This window comes from Mastigoproctus giganteus, chromosome 11 (genome assembly GCF_048544385.1).
Source record: "Mastigoproctus giganteus isolate SK-2022 chromosome 11, ASM4854438v1, whole genome shotgun sequence".
Lineage (NCBI taxonomy): Eukaryota > Metazoa > Arthropoda > Arachnida > Uropygi > Thelyphonidae > Mastigoproctus > Mastigoproctus giganteus.
The window spans coordinates 47,310,524-47,331,900 of record NC_143585.1 but is presented as its reverse complement, the minus strand read 5'-3'; the positions used below and the strand labels follow the sequence as shown (position 1 = coordinate 47,331,900).

The window sequence follows — 21,377 nt, the reverse complement described above, 5'->3', positions numbered from 1 at the left end:
CCGGGAAGCAAGGCTCCCTCCCGTGAGGATAAGCATAACAACGTCTCCTACCATCCAGAATATCAGGTCCTTAAGAAACAAACTTAATACACTGGAAGAGATTCTACTCTCAAACTCCCTGGACAACTTTTGCCTCGCTGAAACGTGGTCAGAGACGAACCAGACAGATATAAACTGCTTCATTCCTGCAGCCTTTCATGTAATGGCTGCCTGGTAGAGTTTCTATAATCTTCAATACGGCAAAGTTCTGCAACGTACACTCTGTCTCAAGTATTTCTCAAGACGTGGAAACCTTAATGATAACTATGGAACAGCAAGATACCACTATAGACGTAGCATCCCTGTACCTTCTTCCAAAGCCAAATATGATGGCGATCGATGAAGCTACTAACTGGTTAATAAATAATCTGCACCCAGCAGCCATTCATATCGTATGTGGAGACGTCGGTCTTCCGCTATCTACCCAACACCTCAAAAGTCGGCACACAGAATCTCTCCAATCAATCGAAATCTTCCAAGTTAACTACCAACCAAAAAAATCTGCTGGACAGTCTATTTTTCAGCGACATATCAACTCGAAGAAACCACAGACGAAATGTTTCAATCAGACCACCAACCAATCATATTTACAGCTCTCCTACCCAAAAAATATTTCAATACCCCCAAAACCAAATCTGTGAAAAAGGTCACCGCTCCAAAATTTCTGAATCCAGCACTCTGCATTGAAGCTGCATCCACAGTCCCATGGAACATCTTAGATGGATGCGAACTGAGCCTCGAAATCGATCTAATGACCAAATGGATCAATACCATCGTCCTTCACACCGTTATCAAAAGAGTCACCATCACTCCGCGCTCCAGAGCTTGGTGGACTCCCCAGCTCATCCAAAGTTTCCCCTACAAACAATCACTACACGTCAAATGGAAAGCTACCAGCGATGTCCAAGACCGCATTTCATTCTCCAAAGCCAGGGCCGAATTCAACAGAAACAAATCAGCTGCAATTAAGAAGCATCTAGAAAGAACCTTAAATGGCGAAAACCATTCTACAGAAGAAAGGCTAGTTCTTCCAGCAACATCGACCCATCTGACTGTCTCAACTACGTTGCTAGATTTTCTAAGCAACGTCCAGCTATACCTAACCTGCCACACTTCAACCACTCTCATCCCACTGATAATTTCGCTACGGTCCGAATTTCCAAGCAACATCTGATGCAGGCCATTAATACTCTCCCTCTCACAGCAAACACCAGTGACTATGGCATCCTCCAGCTAATAATAAAATGCTTAAGCGTCTTCGTCATCGATTTACTCCTTAACGTATATAACAGATGCCTCGAAGGTCATTTATTTTCACTCCAGTAGAACAGGTACTCTGTCCCACCCCTTCCTAAGCACCAACAATCGACGCTCCCAAGCCAACATAAGCTCATCGCTTAAATTATAACTAACCTTTGCAACAACCCCAAAGCACATCTTAGAAGCCTTTGAACAAAGACAGTATTGTCAGTTATATATCTTGACATCCATTCCGCATTTGATGCTATCTGTATACCTAGTCTCCTACGTCTCTGAGTAAACTACTTCAATTTTCGCGGCGATGTTCTCTGGTTCCTAGAATCTCTCCTATCCAAGAGGACCCTTGTTCTAAAAATCGGAACAAAGACCTTCACGCGTCACATAACTGCCGTTGTGCCTCAAGGTGGAGGGGTCCTGTCTGGTGTTCTCTTCTCAGCAATCATGGTGCATTTTGTGTCCAACAAGTGCAATTGGATCACATATGCTGACGATGTCAAGCTCTTTTCTAGGATATCGCCATCCAACTCGGCAGCCGAAACCACTCAGCAAATCAATAGCAAACTGCAGGACATGGCTGACTATCTCAATACTTTCAACCTCCAAATCAGCCCCCTAAAATCGGCACAAATAATTTATTCACTAAAGGGCTGCCCAACAATGTTGGAGCCTGTGCTTAACGGCTCCTCGGTTCCACGTGTTCAAACACCTGTGGACACGTGTGGACATGTGTATATGTAAGGGCGGAACCTAGAACGTTTGTTGAACTCCGCCTCGTATCTCTGTGAAGAACAGTATCACTACAATTGGGCCAGATGTGTGTGACCTAGGTTTGTGTGTATTATGTGTGTGTGTTCTGTTGTTCTGTTCTTGGCTACCCAGAAGCATCAGTCACCTGGACAAATGATTCTGGTTACTCGTCCACACCACATGAAGGTGGGCCAGTCCCAATAAAACACGTACCGTCTTTAAAGAGACTCTGACCCACCTGGTGTTGTCAGCAGGTGGGCCAGGAACCTCTGGGGGCCCATTCCAGAGGGAAGAGAAGAGAAAGAAAAAAAAAACTACCCATGGTGCAGGTTGTAAAAAAAAATTAAAAAAAAAATTTTAAAAAAATTTAAATAAAATAAAATAAAAAATAATAAAAAAGCTAGTGGTGCGTGCAGGTAATATATAATAATAAAGGTAATACATTGTAATATATTACAATAATAAAGTGATAAATTTATGTATGAGAAATAAAATAAAAATTGATAGTATGGCAAATTGAGCAAAAAAACGATAATAATTATATTAATAATAAAATAAAAATAATAATAATAAAAAAATTATAAATAAAAATAATAAAAATTAAAATGATAAAAATTAAAATAAATAAAATAAAAAATTATAAATAAAAATGATAAAACTTAAAATAAATAAAATAAAAAATAAAATATATAGAGAAAAAAAATAAAAAAATAAAATAAAAAATAAAAATAAATAAACATTTGAATTTAGCCTTCCCCTTCACAAGTGTGAAATCTAGGCTGTAGTATTGTTTGTCTGATTTTGGTTGGCAATGGCATACATGGTCTTTCGCGGGGTAAAAATGCAAGATGCAAAGGCCTACATGGAGGAAAGATTGTCTGGAGTCTGGATTAGTTGATCCACATTGGCTGGGAAGAAGTTCAGAATGTCTTTCCGAAGTTGATCTCTGAGATCCTCTTTCAAGTTACAGTCAAAAAGAAGGTGGTATCAGTTTTCCTTGCCTCCACAAAAGCATAGGTGGGTAGCGAGACGCCCCAGTTGGTACAGCTTTTCATTCAGGGAGCCGTGGCCGGTCACCAAGAAGGACGTTTTAAGGCTGAGAGAGAACCAGGATCTTGCAGTTTTGGTCATCGCAAACTTTACCTCGGGGAGGAATCTTTTGGTTACTGTGCCTTGTGGCGACGTATTCCACCTGGTTTGCCAGATGTTGACCAGTTCGCTGTAACATCTTGTTTTTCACACTTATCATCTGCATTGAGATTAAGCTCAATATCCAGAATACAGGTTGGTATTTTCTTTCTGATTCTGAAGCAGAGCCCACGGAAGATCGTAAACAAATCTAGCGGGAGAATTCCCGCAATTACCTGAATAGCTGCCGTGGAGACAGTCCTCCATATTCGGTGGGTGGCCAGGATCATTCCTCTTTGAATGGAGTTCGGTTTGTTTCTCATTTTTATAATAACTGCACGGTGGAACCACACACCGGCAGCATAATTTACAATGGGTAGGAATACTGCTTTGTAGTATAGCGATAACGTTCTCTTAGACAAACACCAATCACTTCGAGAGACTCTGAAGATGGAGGCAGAAAAACCCTTAACTTTGGTGCTAAGGTGTTGTAGGTGTGGGAAGAAGCACAGTTTGTGGTCTATAGTGATCCCTAAGACCCCTTGCTTGCGTAACTAAAAGCAGTTGCACACCAGAAATCTTGATTTGCGGGGATCTCCGCAGGTCAAGTTTGTTCTTGAAAATTATCATTTTGGATTTAGCTGGATTTATATGGAGCTTGTTTAACCTGGTCCAGATGGAGAGATTGGACAAAACATGCTGAGCATTAGCTTCCAGAGCAGAGCGGGAGTTTCCATACACGATGATCGTGAGATCGTCCGCAAATGCTACAATTTTTGTGTTGTCAAAGGAGTTACCAAGCCAATTTTGGAGAACCATGTTCCAGACCAGGGGCTCCAGGACGGTGCCCTGAGGATAACCCCGGTAGACAGGCCTTGTGATCTGAAGAAATTTTGATTTTACTACTATACAGCGCTCAAAAAAGTAGTTCTGGAACAGCTTGTACAAATTGGAAGGGCATCTGGCGGCACAGAGACGTTCAAGGGCACTTTCCCACCATACAGTGTCAAAGGCTCCTTCGAAGTCAACAAAAATAGCTAACTTATATTTGGAGGTTGAGTCCTCCAGGTGCAGGACCAGATGAAATAGGGCCTCTTCGCAGGAGCGGCCTTGTGTGAAGCCATACTGGGATGGGGAGATTAAATCCTGTGAAAGGAACAAAGTGGTAACTCTGTGGGCCATTAGCCGCTCTAATATTTTTCCAAGGTTAGCCAGTAGTGCAATAGGCCTGAAGCACAGTGGTTCAATTGAAGGCTTATTTGGTTTTTTAATGAGCCGGAGCAATGCCTCTTTCCAACACTTAGGGAACTGGCTGTCTCGTAGACACTTGTTAAACATCAGCAAAAGGTGTGATGGTCTTAATTTGTAGAACCTGTGGATGTGGGTGACCATATTCAATAAGGTCCATGCCCCGACATTTCCTGGGATTGATTTTTTTCAGTATTGCATCCAGCTCCAGCATGGTAAAGGGTTCAGCTAAGGACTGAGAACAGTATTTAGCATTTTGTGCTCTAAGAACAGCATGTTCGGGAAGGTCTTCCAAGGGGTCATCAGTTGGGAAAAGATTGTCCAGAATGAGATTGACCGAGTCGTGCCAATTAGTTGATTCTTTCGTTCCTACGACCACAGATCCTAAGATGTCCGAGGTGAAAGTCTTCTCCCTTGTAATTTTGTAGAATAGCCCCCAGGGAATTGCATTGCCAGAGTCCTTAACAAATTTGGTCCACGTTTCTTTTTTCCTGTTTTCTTTGCCTTTGTGTACTGATTCTTTTTAGTGATGTATTCATTATCGAGTCGGGCAACATCTAGAGGAGGCCGCTGGTACTGTTTACGAGCATGATGGACATCTTTACGAAGTTTACTGAGTTCCACTGTCTACCAAGTGCAGATTCTGGGAGTGAATGTCTTCTTCTTGGCTGATATGCATGAGGCTTTAGTTGTGGATTGCTGGACGAGGTCACATAGTTCGGTGGCCAAAGCAGTGTCAAGGTGGTCCAGCATGGAAAGTCGGAAGTCATGCTCAATTGATCCATCGAAGGCTGCCCAGTCAATTGATTTTGTGGAGAAACGGACAAAGTCAGGCATTCTGGAATGACAGGGACGGATGGAACTGGCAGGAGCAACATGAATAGGATGACCCTATGATCACTCAGCGTCCACTCAGGGATAGTGGTCCAGTCAGGGATCTGGGACCTCAGGTCATTGGTGGTGATAGTAATATCTATGTTAGATTGTCCAGTAGAACTGCAGTATGTGTAGAGTTGGTTGGGTTGATTGTGGACTGCCAGATTGTGGGTGAGAATGAGGTCCTCCAGGAGAAGCCCACGAGGATCTAAGGAAGAGCTGTACCGGAATTGGAATTTTGCATTCACGTCCGAGGTTATAAGTATTGATTTAGAACCCAATAAGTCCAAAGCAGACTCCAGGTAATTGAGAGATTCTTCTATGTCCTTGGAAGGTGGACAGTAGAGTGAAATTAGATAAAACATAGATGAGGCATGGGTGATTTGAACCCAGGTCGCATACTTATTGCAAAGGCCGTGTATGACTAGGACATCCAACTGGCTGTTGAGGATCACAATACAGGTCTTTGGGTCATCGAGGATAGGCTGAATTACCGGAGTGTGGATGGAGAATCCCGTGACTTTAAATGAGTTACTAAATTTCATCTTGGAGGCATAGGGTTCCTGGATTGATATTATATCTATAGAGTGCTCCTCCGCTGCACGTCGGATTTCATCAGCGACAGTGCGGGATCTGTGACCATTGATCTGCATGCCTTTAAGTTTGACACTATGGCTATTGCTGGTGAGACTGTGGATTTGTGGATTGTTAGGAGAGGAACTACCCTGTACAGTTAGGGGCTATGGTTGAAGAGTTTGGCGGTTATTCATTGGCGGTCCTTAGTATTACTTGTTCTAATGCTTGCTGGTATTCAGGACAGGCTACATCCCGCACCGAGTGCCCATGTTCACGACGTCTTCTCTTGCAGCTCACGCAGCTAGGATTCTCATCCTTGTTTGGACATTCTGCATGGACGTGGCCACTACGGGCACAGTGTCCACACGTAGGGGATGAGTGCGTACAGTGCTGGGATGTATGTCCATATCCAAGGCACAAAAAGCATTTAGTCACCACGGTGAATGGGCGGAACTTGTGAGAACTATACCCAAGAAAGATCCTGTCAAGTGACATGATTATTCTGAAGATTCCAGGTGATAGTGTGAAGACGTGTGAGCTTCACAACTGGAATTAGTTTTGATTGTGAACCTGAGGTTGGTATCCTATTTTATTTCCTCAAGGGTGACGCCATGGTCAGCAAGATTTTTGTAGAACAAGTCCTCAAAGATCTCATCGTTGGTAACACTTGTGGGAAGATCATACACCAGTATAGATGGATTGGTGCGCTTGGGGGGGGGGGATTCACAGTGACTCCAGCAGGGTGAAATGGGCCGGCAGCTGCGATGTTGTTCAGATCCTCCTTGGTTGTGGTTTCAAGAAGAACTCCCCGTTTCCTAATTCCTCTCAGTGACTTGATCTTAACTGTCTTGAAGTCGTTCTTTAGCGTATTCTGTACTATTTCTTTCAACTCTCCACTAGTCTTCAGTTCTGACTGTTCAGATACACGGACCAGCACAAGATGCTCAGGTTTTTGGGTGTCAGCTTTGGCTAGTTGTGGGAGGTGGGATGGTCCTTGAGATGGTGTAGCAGATGCCGTCTTGACTGCTGAGGCATAGGATCTGAGTGGTAGTTTTTTATTCTGTGAGGGGGCTTCCAGTGCAGGATGAGTTGCGGTTGGAGGGAGCTTGGATAAGGTATCAAGCACTCTTTCAAGGATGCTTGTCTGGGACCTGAGCTCTTCATTAACTGTCCGGAGCTTTTCATTATCAATTAGAAGAGCTGTGGAGATGGTCTCCGGTCTAGGCCACAGCTCCTGCACAGTATTTGCTGCCGACCTAGTAAATCTGTTAATGTCGTGATTTAGGAATGCCACTAGATTTTTATGCAGCGTAGATATTATTTGATGAAGGGATGACGAGTCAGCAGAAGCAGCGACAGTAGGGGCAGAGGAGACAGGAATAGCAAGCCTGTTCGAGGATGGGAGCCCTGATGCAACAGTCCGCTCAAGGGCAAAGAGTGATGGAGTAGTTTTTGATCTGGGTTTCGACTCCAAACTATCTTTCAACGATCACGTAAACCTCATACAGTCGAAGCTGAATTCACTGCGCTGGGTTGCCAAATAGCAGCTGCTCCACACCACGGACCCACATCTGGTAAAAAGATACATCGTATCAAACCTATACGTGACAATACTGTATGCTTCAGAGATATGGGCCTCCGCTGCTGAATCCAACATGAAAAGGATATTCTCTGCCGAATTCTGGCTTCTAAATGGGCTAACAGCAAACTCCACCTTCCCCCAGCTCTCAGATCAACGCATTTACCAGATGCCCTTCAACTGCGCAGGCTCCGATCCGACATCGGAGAAAGAAGGCTGCCGTTCACCCTCAAGATGGCCACCGGTAAAATTACAGAGCGGAACTTCTGAGATAGCAGCACTTGACGCGTTCCTCACCCTCATCTCCGGTTTTCAGCACAGCTGCTAGCAAACCAATACCGGCTAGTACTAACCGGCAGATTCCTGCCAAAGAAAATGCTGCCCTCACTGCAAGCCATCGACGGGGACCTCCAAGAAGCCCAAGAAGCGGTCAACAATAAAAAATACAGGAAGGAAATCCTGGTCGAACAAAAAATGTAAAACTGTGCGTTATTGCCTTCCAATAATCTGATGTAACTTATGTTTTTACTCATGTGTATCTCTTTTGTAAAGATGTATTGTAAACCCCTGGCACCACCATGCCATCACGGGACTAATTGTATGTATATTATGCTCCAATTAAAGATTCTATTCTATAATATGACTTACATTCTTGTTGGTGAGTTATTATTAATAAGTTGAATATTGTATTTGAAGCTGTCTTTATATTTTTTAAAGTATGTACTATTTTATTATAGAATTTTAATTTTAATTTTACTATAGACAAAAGACGTACTCGGCTCTTTGGGCAGTGCATCAGGAGCTCGTTGGTGTGCATCAGCGAGAGTTGGTTGCTCAGTACATCCTGAGGTGTATTATCCGTGTTCCTCTTTCTGCGTCTGAAATTCTCTTCCTCATACCCTAAACAACTACCCCAGTTCGGAATACTAGTTTCTCAGATGGATGAGAACAGGGTGGTGGGGCACCCTCTTATTTTTCTCCAGATCTATTCTACAAGCCAATCTTGGCACCATTCCGTGGAGACATCTCATCACGTCAAGAAATGCCCTTACGTTTGCAGATTATATAACGTGCGCATTGATGCTCCATCGGTATCCACAATAATCGTGGGCCCAAAGAAGGAAAGAGCGGGAGCACGCCGACTCCTTTCTCCCACTGCGGCTTACGCTGACAAATATTGATTGCCTGAGGGACATGTTTCACCACAATTGCCTTCGTATCTTTAATAAATTTGGCATCCACCCCGAGAGTTTGCGAAGCCAAGCTCTACAGGAACGAAACTGCTACCTTAAGTACTCTTACCAGATAATAAATCTATGATGTTCACCTGCTCCTGCTGCATTTTTCCCCCTTTACTTTAAGCAGATCTAACCTGGCGCTTTTTACTATTGCTAAGTTTGTATATCAGAGAAATGAACTACAACTTTTGCGTTTCAGAGAATGAAACGCAAACGACTACAGCCGCCAGAAATATCACGTACAGACCAGTAAACCTGACGAGTTCGTAGTTCATTATCAACTTCTTTTTTTTTTGGATAGTCCCAAACTTGGTTCTGTTCCGTATGTGGCACTCGAGGTTAGCCTTGGATCGTTCGTGGTTGATTGGATTGTTGTTGTTATTTGGTTTTTAGGAGCATTAGCAACTAAGGCCGTATTGCTCCGGAGATATGCGGTGGTCATTCCCTGACCTTTCCGCATCCTCCGTATTTGGTGGTGATGGGCTCGAGCCCCGGTCTAATCAAGAAGCATGTGCTACGCACTGCTGCTTCTGCCCACCTGGATACGGAGGCGTCTCCTCCTTGTGATAGAGGTGGGTCTCAGGACCAACGCTGGGGCCTGTTGCTTACTAGTAGCTAAGTGGTCAGAAACAAATACAAATCAGACTCTACGTGTGCACGAACATAACGTTATATGTACTAAAGTCTTCACTTCAGAGGTCGGTATCAACGTGGCCCAGTTTATCTAGCGTTTAGGACCCTCTCGACATCATGCAACACATCTAGATTTCTACATTTTGTGCATTAAAACGGAATGTCCCGTGACTTTTTCTAAGACAGCGTATTTTTCTAGATTTCCAAATGTAAATGTTTCTGGTTGTTCTATTATTTTGCATACTTCTGTATACAGCATCGTTCAAGTCGTGAGTGGTAAGTTGCAAGATGGTATTCTGCACAACATAATACTTATAATATAGGAAGCATTGTTTATTTTAAGTTCGATAAAAACACAACTTGTTGTTTTTACCTTTTTCATATGTAAATTCAAAATGAATGATTATCTTAGTGTTGCAAACGACTATTAATCCAAATTTACGACTCTAGATTGCACAGTGAATAGATCTTCCAAACCAAATGATATTTTGCTTGATTAAATACATACAATAGTTGAAAGAAAATCGCATAGCAGAATCTTATAAACAATGAACATAATGATCTATTAAATAAAAATACAATGAATTTTTATTGACTCATATAAAGCGATTCAGTTTTAAAAAATATATATATATATTCTACTCACCGATGCACAGTTCACAGTATACGTCCATGGAAGTAACGGTATCCCCAACAAGTTTAATGTTACTTTTACTTCCTGCCTTCCCTGTAAAAAAAAAAAAAGTTACGGTAATTGTAAGCAGTCGTGAAAAGAACACATTTTTTTTTTTTTTTTTACTGTTAAGAGTATGCTGCTTGTAACTGTTATTACAGATTGAAGAAATTTCACAGAAATACTTACAGAACATGAGAGAGGAATTGTAACGTCCGCATAAAAAATACATTTGCATGTTCTGAATAACGGTACTGGGATGCACAACTGTAGTGGGTAACTGTTCGAGCCTATATACAACGTCGAGCTTAGAATAGATGGAATCAAGCTAATCTGAACTAATGCATAAAAAGAGAATAAAATTCAATATATCATGATACGTTAAAGCGTATAAATATATATATATATATATATATATATATATATATATATCAACATACCTGATAATGTATCAATATTTATTTCAGCTGACATCAGATCAAGCATTTTTTGCATTACCTATATCACACAATTTATTAAATATGTCCCCCCCCACCATATCTGATGACAGCTATACCATTTACATTGTATTTTATTTGTATTTATTTGTATTTTGTTGAAATAATTTTACTTTACAGTTTGCCCACTTTATATTGGCTTGGCAATTCAGCCCATAATTTACTTAATTCAGAATAACATCTGGGATATTAACATTCTTTCATTAATCTACTACTCTTCTTTTTCTCCTTTCCTCAGCCTTGTGTAACTGGCACCTTGTGCAACTTCCACATCCATTAATGCATACTTAATTAAATTCATATTATTACAACTTATATACATATATATTAGAATACGTATAAAAGAATTCCCGATATATATATATATATATATACAGGATTGTTAAAATTAAAGTATCCCCACGTAGAGGTCTCTGGAGCGAGTTCTAAGCCTCGTAGTGAAGAGAAATTTGAATAAAACGTACAATAAAGAATGCGCTCGCCATTTATTGCAAAAAAAAAAAAAAAAAAAATAGTTACAAAATTTGCCAATATATGGTGCGGTGGCCATAAAAATCTCTTAAACAGCGCTACAATTGTTCAATGTGCCCTCCATTTTGATCGACAACAGTTTATATTCGAAAAACAGCATTTTCTACAGCAGACTGTTAAAATGTCAACTGTTACGTTCTTACTTACTATCAGTTTATTAACACAAGGTTCACCCCCTGTACAGCAAGTGGGCTAGGAGGGTGTACAGAAATTTTAAAATATACATTATACACTTTTGTACAAATTTTCAGATCTTTACAATATAATTATTGTATAATAATAACTATTAAATAGATATTTACATTTGCTAAATTGTATTCACTTTGAAATAACATAGAACTTGATAATTGGGGAGTTAAATACATAGGTTGACTTCTTAATCAGCAACTAACATACAGATTTATTTATATTCATTACATTATTGTATTTAATTGTTCATATCATCAAATTTCTAATAAAAACTGCTCAATTTTCACAGCAATCCTGGTGATTTAGTCAAGATTTTGTCTATGATTTGACTTCTGTATGTTTTATTAACTTCAAACTTTACCGGATCAATGGAGGTGTTGAAGTGTTCAATGGTTGTACTTGGGAACATTCCTTTTAGGGAGTCCAAGTTTGATAGCTTCATCCTAAGTGGGTGATAGCTTTTATTTCTTTCTCTCTTCAGTGCAACGATACCTTCTATTGATGGGGCATCAATATGGCGAGTTAGCAACTTGGTAAGCGTTGACAGATTTATTTTTTTTTAGGACAATGAGCTTCCAGGAGGTCATGCCTAGGTTGACCAGGAGAATGGATTTCGAGATATTGAAGGGTTCCCTCCCAGAGGGTTCAGCCACCGCAGAATCCAATATTCCATTGATAGAAATTTATTATATCGAGAGGTAGATGCAGAGGACCAGATTTCTGAGGCATATAGTGTTATGGGTGTGAGACATCTATTAATATATTGTCCAATCAGTCTGGTGTTGTGTCAGCCTGCGAGTTCTTGGCGGATAGCCCAGAAAGCAGCATAGGTATTCTTTGCCTTTAGGAAGTGTTCCTTGAAATTTAAGTCTTCATCCCACGTTAGTCCCAGGTAAGTATGAGATGAGACTTTGGGGACTGACTCACCAATAACCGTAACTCGAATGTATTCTTGACCTTCCTCTTCGTGATTGTCATGTGGGCTGACTTGATATTGTTGAGTTGGAGTCCAGCTCGCTGTAAAAAAGTCAATTAACTGTTGAATTTGCTTGGAGGTTTCATTATTAATTTTCTGTATCTGTTTGGGATCTTTTGAATTGATAAAGAATTTTAGATCATCAGCGAAGGAACTAAAATTTGGATTTTTTCCGAGGAATGGTTCAAGTAGGATTGCAAAGAGGGTTGTCGACATCACCCCACCTTGAGGTACACCCCTCGTTGTATAGGTTGTTTTCTGGTGAGTTCCGTTGGTTATAATTAAGTGTCTCCGGTGTAGTAGGGACTTTAGAATGCTGACAATTTGATTAGATTCTTTGAAATATTCTATTAAGATGCCTATAAGAGTAGGAATGGAGACAGTATCGAAGGCAGGTTTGATATCGAAGAAGATTATGTCCAGTTGGGCTCTGTCATTCAAGTCTTTTTGTGCTCTAAAGAGAGTATCGAGGAGATTAGAGGTCGTGGACCTATGGTGCAGGACTGTGTGGAGGTAGGGTGGTCGGTGAGTAAACCAGAGTTGAATAATCACTGGGTGTATGAGTTTTTCAAATATCTTTAATAATGTGCATCCTATGGAGATTGGACGGAAGTCTTTAGGCATCTTTGGACTTCCAATTTTAGGGACTGGTTTGACATTTTTTTCATCGGCTTCTGTGGCCATAGTGCACCTCCCAAGGTTTTTGCATTACTTTGATAGAAGCCCGAGGCGGGATTCGAACCAGCGACCTTTGGGTTGCCAGGCAGGCACTTTACTCACTTGGCTAGTCCGGTCGGCTAGGTTTGATATAATAAGATTTCCAGATTTCCGGTATGGTGCCTGTCTTTAGAATCTTCTGGAAGATGTTTAATAGAAGATCCACAATGTACACAGAGCACACCTTAACTATAAATAGTGGTATACCGTCAGGGGCCCTTAGTAGCTTTGTTGGGCAGGCCATTTATCACTTCAATCAGCTGCTGCTTAGTGATAATAACATCATCCATGGCAGAAAGAGTGTTCTGGTTTATACTAGGTAGGGTTGAATTTCAGTGGTCGCATCTTAATGATCGAAAGACATGCGAGTCCATTCCTCAAATAGCTTTTCATCCATGTTGTGATAGTTGTTGCGCTTAGGGAAAATTCTCCTGGTTTTTGTAATTTGGGATAATATATACTGTTGATGCCTTCCAGAAGCTGCAACTAACAATGCTTCCAAGAAGCCGCCAGTTTTTAGCAGGAGCAAAAAAAATCTTATTATTCTTTGTGTTAGATTGATTTTAAATAAATACAAAGTGATGAACCGGCCGGTAAGCATGATGGCATGATGAAAAACGTGCTGCTGAAGCTGTAGGTGTATCTGCAGTTTTTTCCAGTGGTAGTAATGGGAACTGTGTTCTGAAAGTCCTGTAGATTACATGAAGGCTTGATGGAAGCCTTTAGACTCTTGGGGTGACGTTTTGTTCAGAGTGGGTAGTCCTCGTTTCTCGTATTGTCAGCGAGTCTACATGGTGCGGCCTAAACGAAAAGACAACTGTTGCTTACCAACTTACCAATACCTTAGTACTGCGCATGTAAAGACATTTCATATTCTTTCTTTATTGCTAATAAGTACAGGACATGTACTAGAGATAATAATACTCAACACGGCGACATGGCCAGGAGTTTTACATTATAAATGAAATTATAAATGAAATTAATTGGCAAAAGGGAAAAAAAATACCGTTACATGGAAATTATGAGTTACAAACATGTAAATTATAATAATGAAAAATGAGGACTAAACGTCATATGGAGGAAATTATCCCAGTTCCACAGATGGAATCCACTCGAGGAGCATGTGACGGTATTTGTAGTCGGTAGCTAATTTCTGAAGGTCGACTCCAAGACGGAGCAGTGCCTGAATTTTGGGGAGTGCCTGGGCAGGTAGGAACCGACTACACAGTTTCAACCGGTTGTATTTGAGGATTAGTGTGGGCTCTGACCTCAAGGATGGCGTAGGATTGTGCCACTGACAGAAATCCCAGATGTTTGGGGCGATTATTACTCCTGTGTACATTTTTACTGAAGTCATTAAACGCCTGCTGTCAATTAACCTCGGGATCCTGGGTACATTTAGCTGCTCAGCCATGTCAGTTGTTCTCAATTGAGGGGGTCGGCGATGCTTATTTGTGGCCCATTTCAGTGTCCAGTATTCACACGAGAACACCGGTTTTTGAAGTGAAGGCGACGCAGATGCCCAAATTTCAGCAGCGTATAAAATAGCCGGATAAACCGTGGCTTGAAGATATCTGGTAGTGGTTGCGGCAGCTTGTTATTGTGCTGAAGCTTGTTATTTCCAATACTTCGATTGAAATGTGCCTCTTTAAGTGAGTCAATGTTTTTTCTTTGGACGGAAAAATGAGTGATCGTAATTTACAGCAAAAAACTGTTAAATGTTTAGTGAAACTCGATAAAAATGGATGTAGAAACATCGAAGGCGTTACCAAAAGTGTACTATGAAAAGAAATTAGGCAGGCACATGTGTACTAATAGCACAAAGTTCAGAGAGGGAGGAGAAGATGTCCACGACGAAAACAGGAGAGAAACACCGCCAACTTCAACGACAGACGAGAAAGTTGAAAAGTTCGAGAGTACGATCGCCCAGACCGTCGGTTGAGCATTGAACTAATCGCAGAACAGTTACACATTGTCAAAGAAACAGTAAGAACAATTTTTTGGATGTTTTTACGGGTTTATATCTTGCCAATTCGCCGCATCAATCCTTTGTTGCTCTGAGAGTTTTCAACTACAAACAAGATCACAACATTGGAGTACCGCCTTATGTTCTAGATCTGTCGCCGTGCCGCTTTTTTCCGTTCCTGAAACGAAAAGATCTGAGGACTTAGCAGACATTGAAACTTTCACATTGCAGCAAATAAATAAGGTTTCTTCTGAAGACTTCCGCTTCTTTGGAAATCGTAAAACATTGAAAGGACAAAATTCATGGGATACCTGATCCCTGGGCAACGCGACGCTGTCACACCACTCACTAGTGGATGTACCCACCGCTTGGCAAGTACATAGGTACACTACATTCACGTAGACTGTAATTCGATGACAATATGGGTAAATGTTAACTGACTTTTAAAAGGGATGATAGTGGGGGCCCGACGCATGGGCCATTCTATCGCGGAGGTGGTACAGAAATTACACTGTCCGAGAGATCGCAGTATCAAAAGTGTATTGGGAATAGGCCATTTCCGGAATAGCATCTCATTGGGGATAACGCTGTGCGCTGAGAAAGGTGGTGGATGAACGTAGCCGTCGACATCTGTCTCACGTTGTTTCAGTCAACCGAAGAGCGACTGTGGCCCAAATCACCGCCCACTTCAACGAGGGAGGTGCCAGAAATGTTTCCACCAAGACGGTTAGGCCACCATTAGCAGCAATAGGTTATGGGAGCCGCCGACCCACCAGAGTCCCATTGGTAACACACGCCTCAACTGGGCCAAAGAACATCGGCACTAGAACTTCGAGACCGGATTCCTAGTGCAATGAGTCCTTTCCAGTTATTTATAGCGGACGGGAGAGTGTGTATCTGGCGGAAACCGCACGAAGATATGCACCCAGCATATCATCAAGGTCGGTAATGATCTGCTGTATTCAATACCAGCCTATAAGAGAACGAACAACCAATTCAAATAATTTTGAAGATATTTGCGTTACCTTTTCAAAAGAGCAGATGAAAATACAGTTATGCATCATATACCTCCCACCTGAGCACACAAAGGAGACAAGAAACGAACTCTATGCTTGGCTTCCTGCAAATCTAAAGCCATCAGTCGACACAATAATAGCGGGAGATTTTAATTTGCCTCTTCCGAATCACAGGGAGGCCAAGAAAGAGCTGGATGCTACATTGGGTGCATTGCACTTAACGCAGCTTCCGACACCAGTGACAAGGGGAATACAGCAACTTGACCTGTTGTATCATAGTTTCTTAGACATAAGGCTAGCGCAAAACTGCATAAAGTTTAAGTCGGACCACAATCCCATTGAAATAGAAGCAGCACTGAAGATACACAAATACATGCAGGGTAACCACACGAACTGGGAAAAGCAAAGTAAGTATCTTTTTTCCTTGACGTATAATGCAGAAGTCATTCTCAGTCACCTGACTAGTTACAACTGGAATGACCTGCAAGAAAAGCCAGTAGACGAAGCTTTAGAAATGATCACTAAAAAAACAACTGAAAGCAAGTTTCCTCAGGAAGCAAAAACTGTATATAAAATGGCAAAGAACGGGTCATCCCTTCGATCACATTCGTTATAAGAAGGAAAGAGCACATTTTATCAAAGCCAAACGACAGGCACACTGCAGTGTTATTCATAACAAACTAAAACGAGCAAAAAGAATTACTAGCAATAGAAATAGTACAAAGAATATGACCGAATGCATTTTCATGGAATGGGCTAATAACACTTTTAGTAACCTGCATGGACTGAATCAAATTGAGAACACTGATAATGGTAACAAAATTTTGGAACTCCTGAACGATTTAAACAAGCGAAACTATTCGGCAAGAGAGGAACCAACAAGACCTCCTTTGAGTGAAATACAAATCACCAAGAGAGCGTAATGAAAGCAATCAACGATCTGCCCAATAAGGCCACTGTTGGACCAGACAAATTTCCAATGTTCATCCTTAAAATAAGTGGCCCATTTATAATAGATCTATTACTGCACATCTATCAGGAAATCATCAGGTCAGGAGCTTTCCCGCAAGCTTGGAAAAATTACATTGTAACCCCAATACCAAAGATTAAACACCCAAAATTGGCTAAGGATTACAGACCAATTTCTGTTAGTTGCACCCTACAGAAGGTATTCGAAAAAGCGCTTCTTCCCACCATCAATCAACACTGCTTCAGCCATAGACCACCACATTTCCACCCAGTTATTTCGGGTAGATCAACAATAACAAACTTACTGGAAACCCTTTTTCGCGTGCAGAAAGCACTAAATGAGATAAAACAAATTGATATATTTTTTGGATATCTCCGCAGCCTACGACAACGTCTCAATTCCAGCGCTCATTGCGATTTTAAGGAATTATTTTAATGTAAGAGGAAATTTGTTAACTGTAATAACCAGCCTGCTAGATCATAGAAAACTTACTGTTAAGCACCAAAAGCTATAATCTTGCTTTACCATCTCGCAAGGAGTGTCACAAGGGGGTGTTCTTTCGGCTACCCTCTTCGCGGCCGCCCTGGAGCCGTTTCTTGCACGGTACGTACTACAATTTTATAACATATGCTGACGATGTAAAATTCTTCATCACTTCCAAAGACTATGAATCAGCAGAAGGTATTTGCCAGATGGCAAATAGCATAATCCGAGAATTTGAGAGCTACCTGGATTGCATCGGGCTCCATATTAATGCACAGAAGTCTGCCCAAATGACCATAACTTACAAGCAGAATAAAAATGACATCTCGATCACTGTGAACGGGTCTAGTGTGGAAAAAGTGCACTCTCACCTGGACCTGGGTCTTAAGTGGGATGACAGACTCACCTTTGCTCAACACTTCGCCCATATGAAGACAAAAATATTCGCCGCTTTATGGGCTACTAGACAGGAACTGGTAGGAATTAGGAATCCTCAGCTAGCGACCAAGTACATTTTAATGTGTGTCCTGCCAATTGCAATGTATGCCTCGCAAATCTGGTCTTCAGCTCCATATTCACATTATAAGTCCGTCCTTGGGATCGAGTACTGGTTCTTGCGATGGCTTAACAGAGTTGCTGGCCACCCTTTTACTATCTCAAGGGCCATTCTCTACTCAAACCTTAACATCACACCCTGGATGCAGCGGACAATTAACAGGAACATACACACTCTCGCACAAATGCTCACAGGCAGAGTGGATGCTCCAGTCCTGGATAATATTCTAGTCAAACCGCGTGCCACTGCTAGACGTTGCGGAGACGTAAATAATCCACTGCGTCCAGTCCTAAACAATTTTAGTAGCCTGCAAAGATTCTTCCCATCAAATGCAGTGAAAATATTTAACTCACTACACATAGATGCCGAAAAACTGTGTGAGGATGCAGCATACCGGAAAGAGATCTTCCAGAATTCGTACAGACTTACCGAAATATGAATCGGCTGCAAAGTACCAAAGAATTGGGAATAAAAGTGAAACCTGCTTTAAGAACAATAATAATTTGTTGACTGGAAAAATATACTTCTGTAACAGTTATGTAAATATGTAAGTTATAGATGGAATTATTAGTGAATTGTAAATATATGAGTTGTAGAATGTTTGTACAGTATGATTAATGTGTAAATACTGTATATATTAAACATAAAATGTGTATATAATATTTCGGGACGAGACTACGTGTTCAGTATATGTAACCCACTGCACGTAGTATCTCGTACCCTGATATGTACTTAGCACCCTCCTGGCACTTTGCCGTCCCGGGGTGGTTTCCTTATGGAAATAAACAGATAATAATAATAATAATAAAACTGGCACACGTTGGATCCTTTGTTACGACTAGACTCATCTCTAAACAGTCCAAGTTAGTGTCCATCATTGCGGACCGGTCAGACGCGCAGTTTTGGCGCTCCACTACTTGTCGTGATTTTAGTAGTTAAAAATGTCACGTTTTGCTCTATTTTGTATCCGTCAAGTTCCTCTTCTCAAGATGTGTCCACAGACATCAACTTCGTGAAGATCGGCCAAGATAAACGAAAATTATGGTCACTTTTCATTAGCATTGCTCTCGATGGATTACAACGTGACAACTTCCCATTTTATATTAAGATGAACTTTCTTAAAGCTATTGGTACCGCAAATATCGCCTAAATGATGATGATATCAACTATCGGGAATTGTAAATGAACAACCTTATAGCCACAAATGTTCTTGCATGATGAATATCAGATTTTTTACTGTTTTTTTGTCTAATTTTAATATGGTGCCTGATAAACAAAGACAGTTGTTCTTAGTGTACACCACGCGGTCGAGCCCTGATTGGTCGGACATTGTCTGAGTGACCGTTATTAGTGTGTGTTATTTGCCACGTACTTTAAGACATCTATACCTTGAACATTTAGGGGTACTAAATATATTTGATCTAATGCAGAGTTAATAAAAGTTATTTAATGTCACTATATTTATGATATTTTGAATATATATAACAATACGTTCTCAGTGTCCCACGCGGTTGAGCCCTAATTGGTCGGACCTTGTCTGAGTGACCGTTAGTGCGAGTTACTTGCTACTTCAAGACATCTATATTCAAAACATTTTAGGGGTACTAAATATATTTAACACAGGATTAATAAAAGTCAGGTAATGTCACTATATCATGATATTGAGAATATATATAATAATGTGCACAGTGCTGTCCTCCCAGAACGAATAATAAATTAAGCACAACATCCAGGTATTTTGGTAATTAGGGTTGAGATCTCTCCCACCCACCAGGCAAGCTCTGGGTCAACAAGCATAAAAGGGAATCTGCACAAAGCATGGCACTCCTGCAGCTAAGCAATTCAGTAGCTGCCGTTCAGAACTCTTCATCCAGGGAAAATATGGAACCGATAAACCAGAACAATCCCGATAATCCGGACCTGGCCGTAAAATCGAAAAATCCAAGTACGCCTCTGAAAAAGGCTTTAAATAACGATGACCCAATACTTATAGATAATAACGAAAATTTGGACAGAAGAACAGCATCCACAGAGAAGAGAAAGGGCAAGCAATCCACAGCTCCCAGATCGGAGATGAAAACCCGCTCCAAAAGCGAGAGCAAAGACCAAACGGAGCAGATTATCATACAACAAGAAAATGTGACAGAAAAAAGGCAGGAAAAACAACAAACCCCACTGGACCCCAGACTGCCTGAAGGCAATGCACTGGAGCAGTCTCTTATTCTAAGGACTACCCTAGAAAGCCTATTTAGAGATCAACATAACAGGATTACGACTGCACTCCGGGGGGCAATAGTGGGATTATGGATGAAAATGGAGACAATCCTAGTTCAGACCAACTTGGAAAAAGAGGTTGCCTTAGCCGAACTTCAAATCTATTATAATAGTAGGGCAAAGGAAATGCTACAGAGCGTCCCTACCTACTCCCAAGCGCTGAGGACCAACCTAAACAAGCCAAGTGAAAGCACCATTACAAACTGAACCACAACAGCCCAGAGAAAAACCCTCATACCGAAACAGCCCAGAGAAAAACCCTCATACCAAAACAACACCTAGTTGTACTAAAGCCAGCCTCTACAGAAACACACAAGACCAGTGAAGAAGTAAAACAAACAATAGTAGAAAAGCTGAAAGGTGACTTCAAGCATACTAAGATTAGATCTATTCGGAAAACAAGAAACGTAGGGGTTTTAATTGAAACTGAAACTTCGGAGGACATATAAGGTATAATCAGCAATCCCAAAATTTCAACGGTGGGACTCCTAGCAGAGCCTCCTAGACGGAAAGGGCCAAGCATCATTGTATTTGATGTAGACAAAGAGACAACACCAGAAGAATTAACAGAGGAAATATACTGCAAAAACCTGAAGCAGACACTCATGGAAGAAGAATCAGGGCAACACATTATGCCGAAACAAAACTAAATCCAGAAACGGAAATGCCATAAATTGGATCATAGAGCTCTCAGCAGCGGCCTGGAAATTTTTGAGCCAACAATCAAGAATCTATATAAACTGGGACAGCCACCGTTTTCGTGAGCACGTGGCTGTTCCCAAATGCTACAGGTGCTGACGCTTTGGTCACACGACCCAGCTACAGGTGCTGACGCTTTGGTCACACGACCCAGCTACAGGTGCTGACGCTTTGGTCACACGACCCACACCTGTAAGCAAACACAGCCTATCTGTGGCCATCGGACATGAATTCGCATTCTACCCCAGGAAAGCAGAACCTGCAATTTGTGTGAATTGTAAAGAAACGAAGCTACCATTTGATCACTCACTACGGGATAATAAGTGTCCAATCTACAAAAAGGCTAAGAGTGCACAACAAAACAGAACCGACTATGGGGAATAACAGAAATCACTATAATCAAACAAAGATTAAATTCGCACAGCACAATGCTCAGAGATCTAAGGCTGTTGCCGCACAAATGGCTAAAAAAGCCAAGGAAGAAAATTATGACATACTAATGCTAC

The 21,377-nt window shown here is 41.3% G+C and overlaps 1 protein-coding gene across 1 annotated transcript in view; it reads right to left on the bottom strand.

Moving 5' to 3' along the window:
* The window catches only part of LOC150077974 (uncharacterized), a 44,278-nt gene that overhangs the window by 9,071 nt on the left and 13,830 nt on the right, over nucleotides 1-21,377 (bottom strand). The window contains exons 3-4 of the mRNA XM_090385030.1: nucleotides 10,187-10,335; nucleotides 9,971-10,051 (exon numbers count right to left, since the gene is read on the bottom strand). Of these exons, the coding sequence (XP_090241156.1) occupies nucleotides 9,971-10,051; nucleotides 10,187-10,335 (230 nt within the window). The remainder of the gene's footprint in view (nucleotides 1-9,970; nucleotides 10,052-10,186; nucleotides 10,336-21,377) is intronic.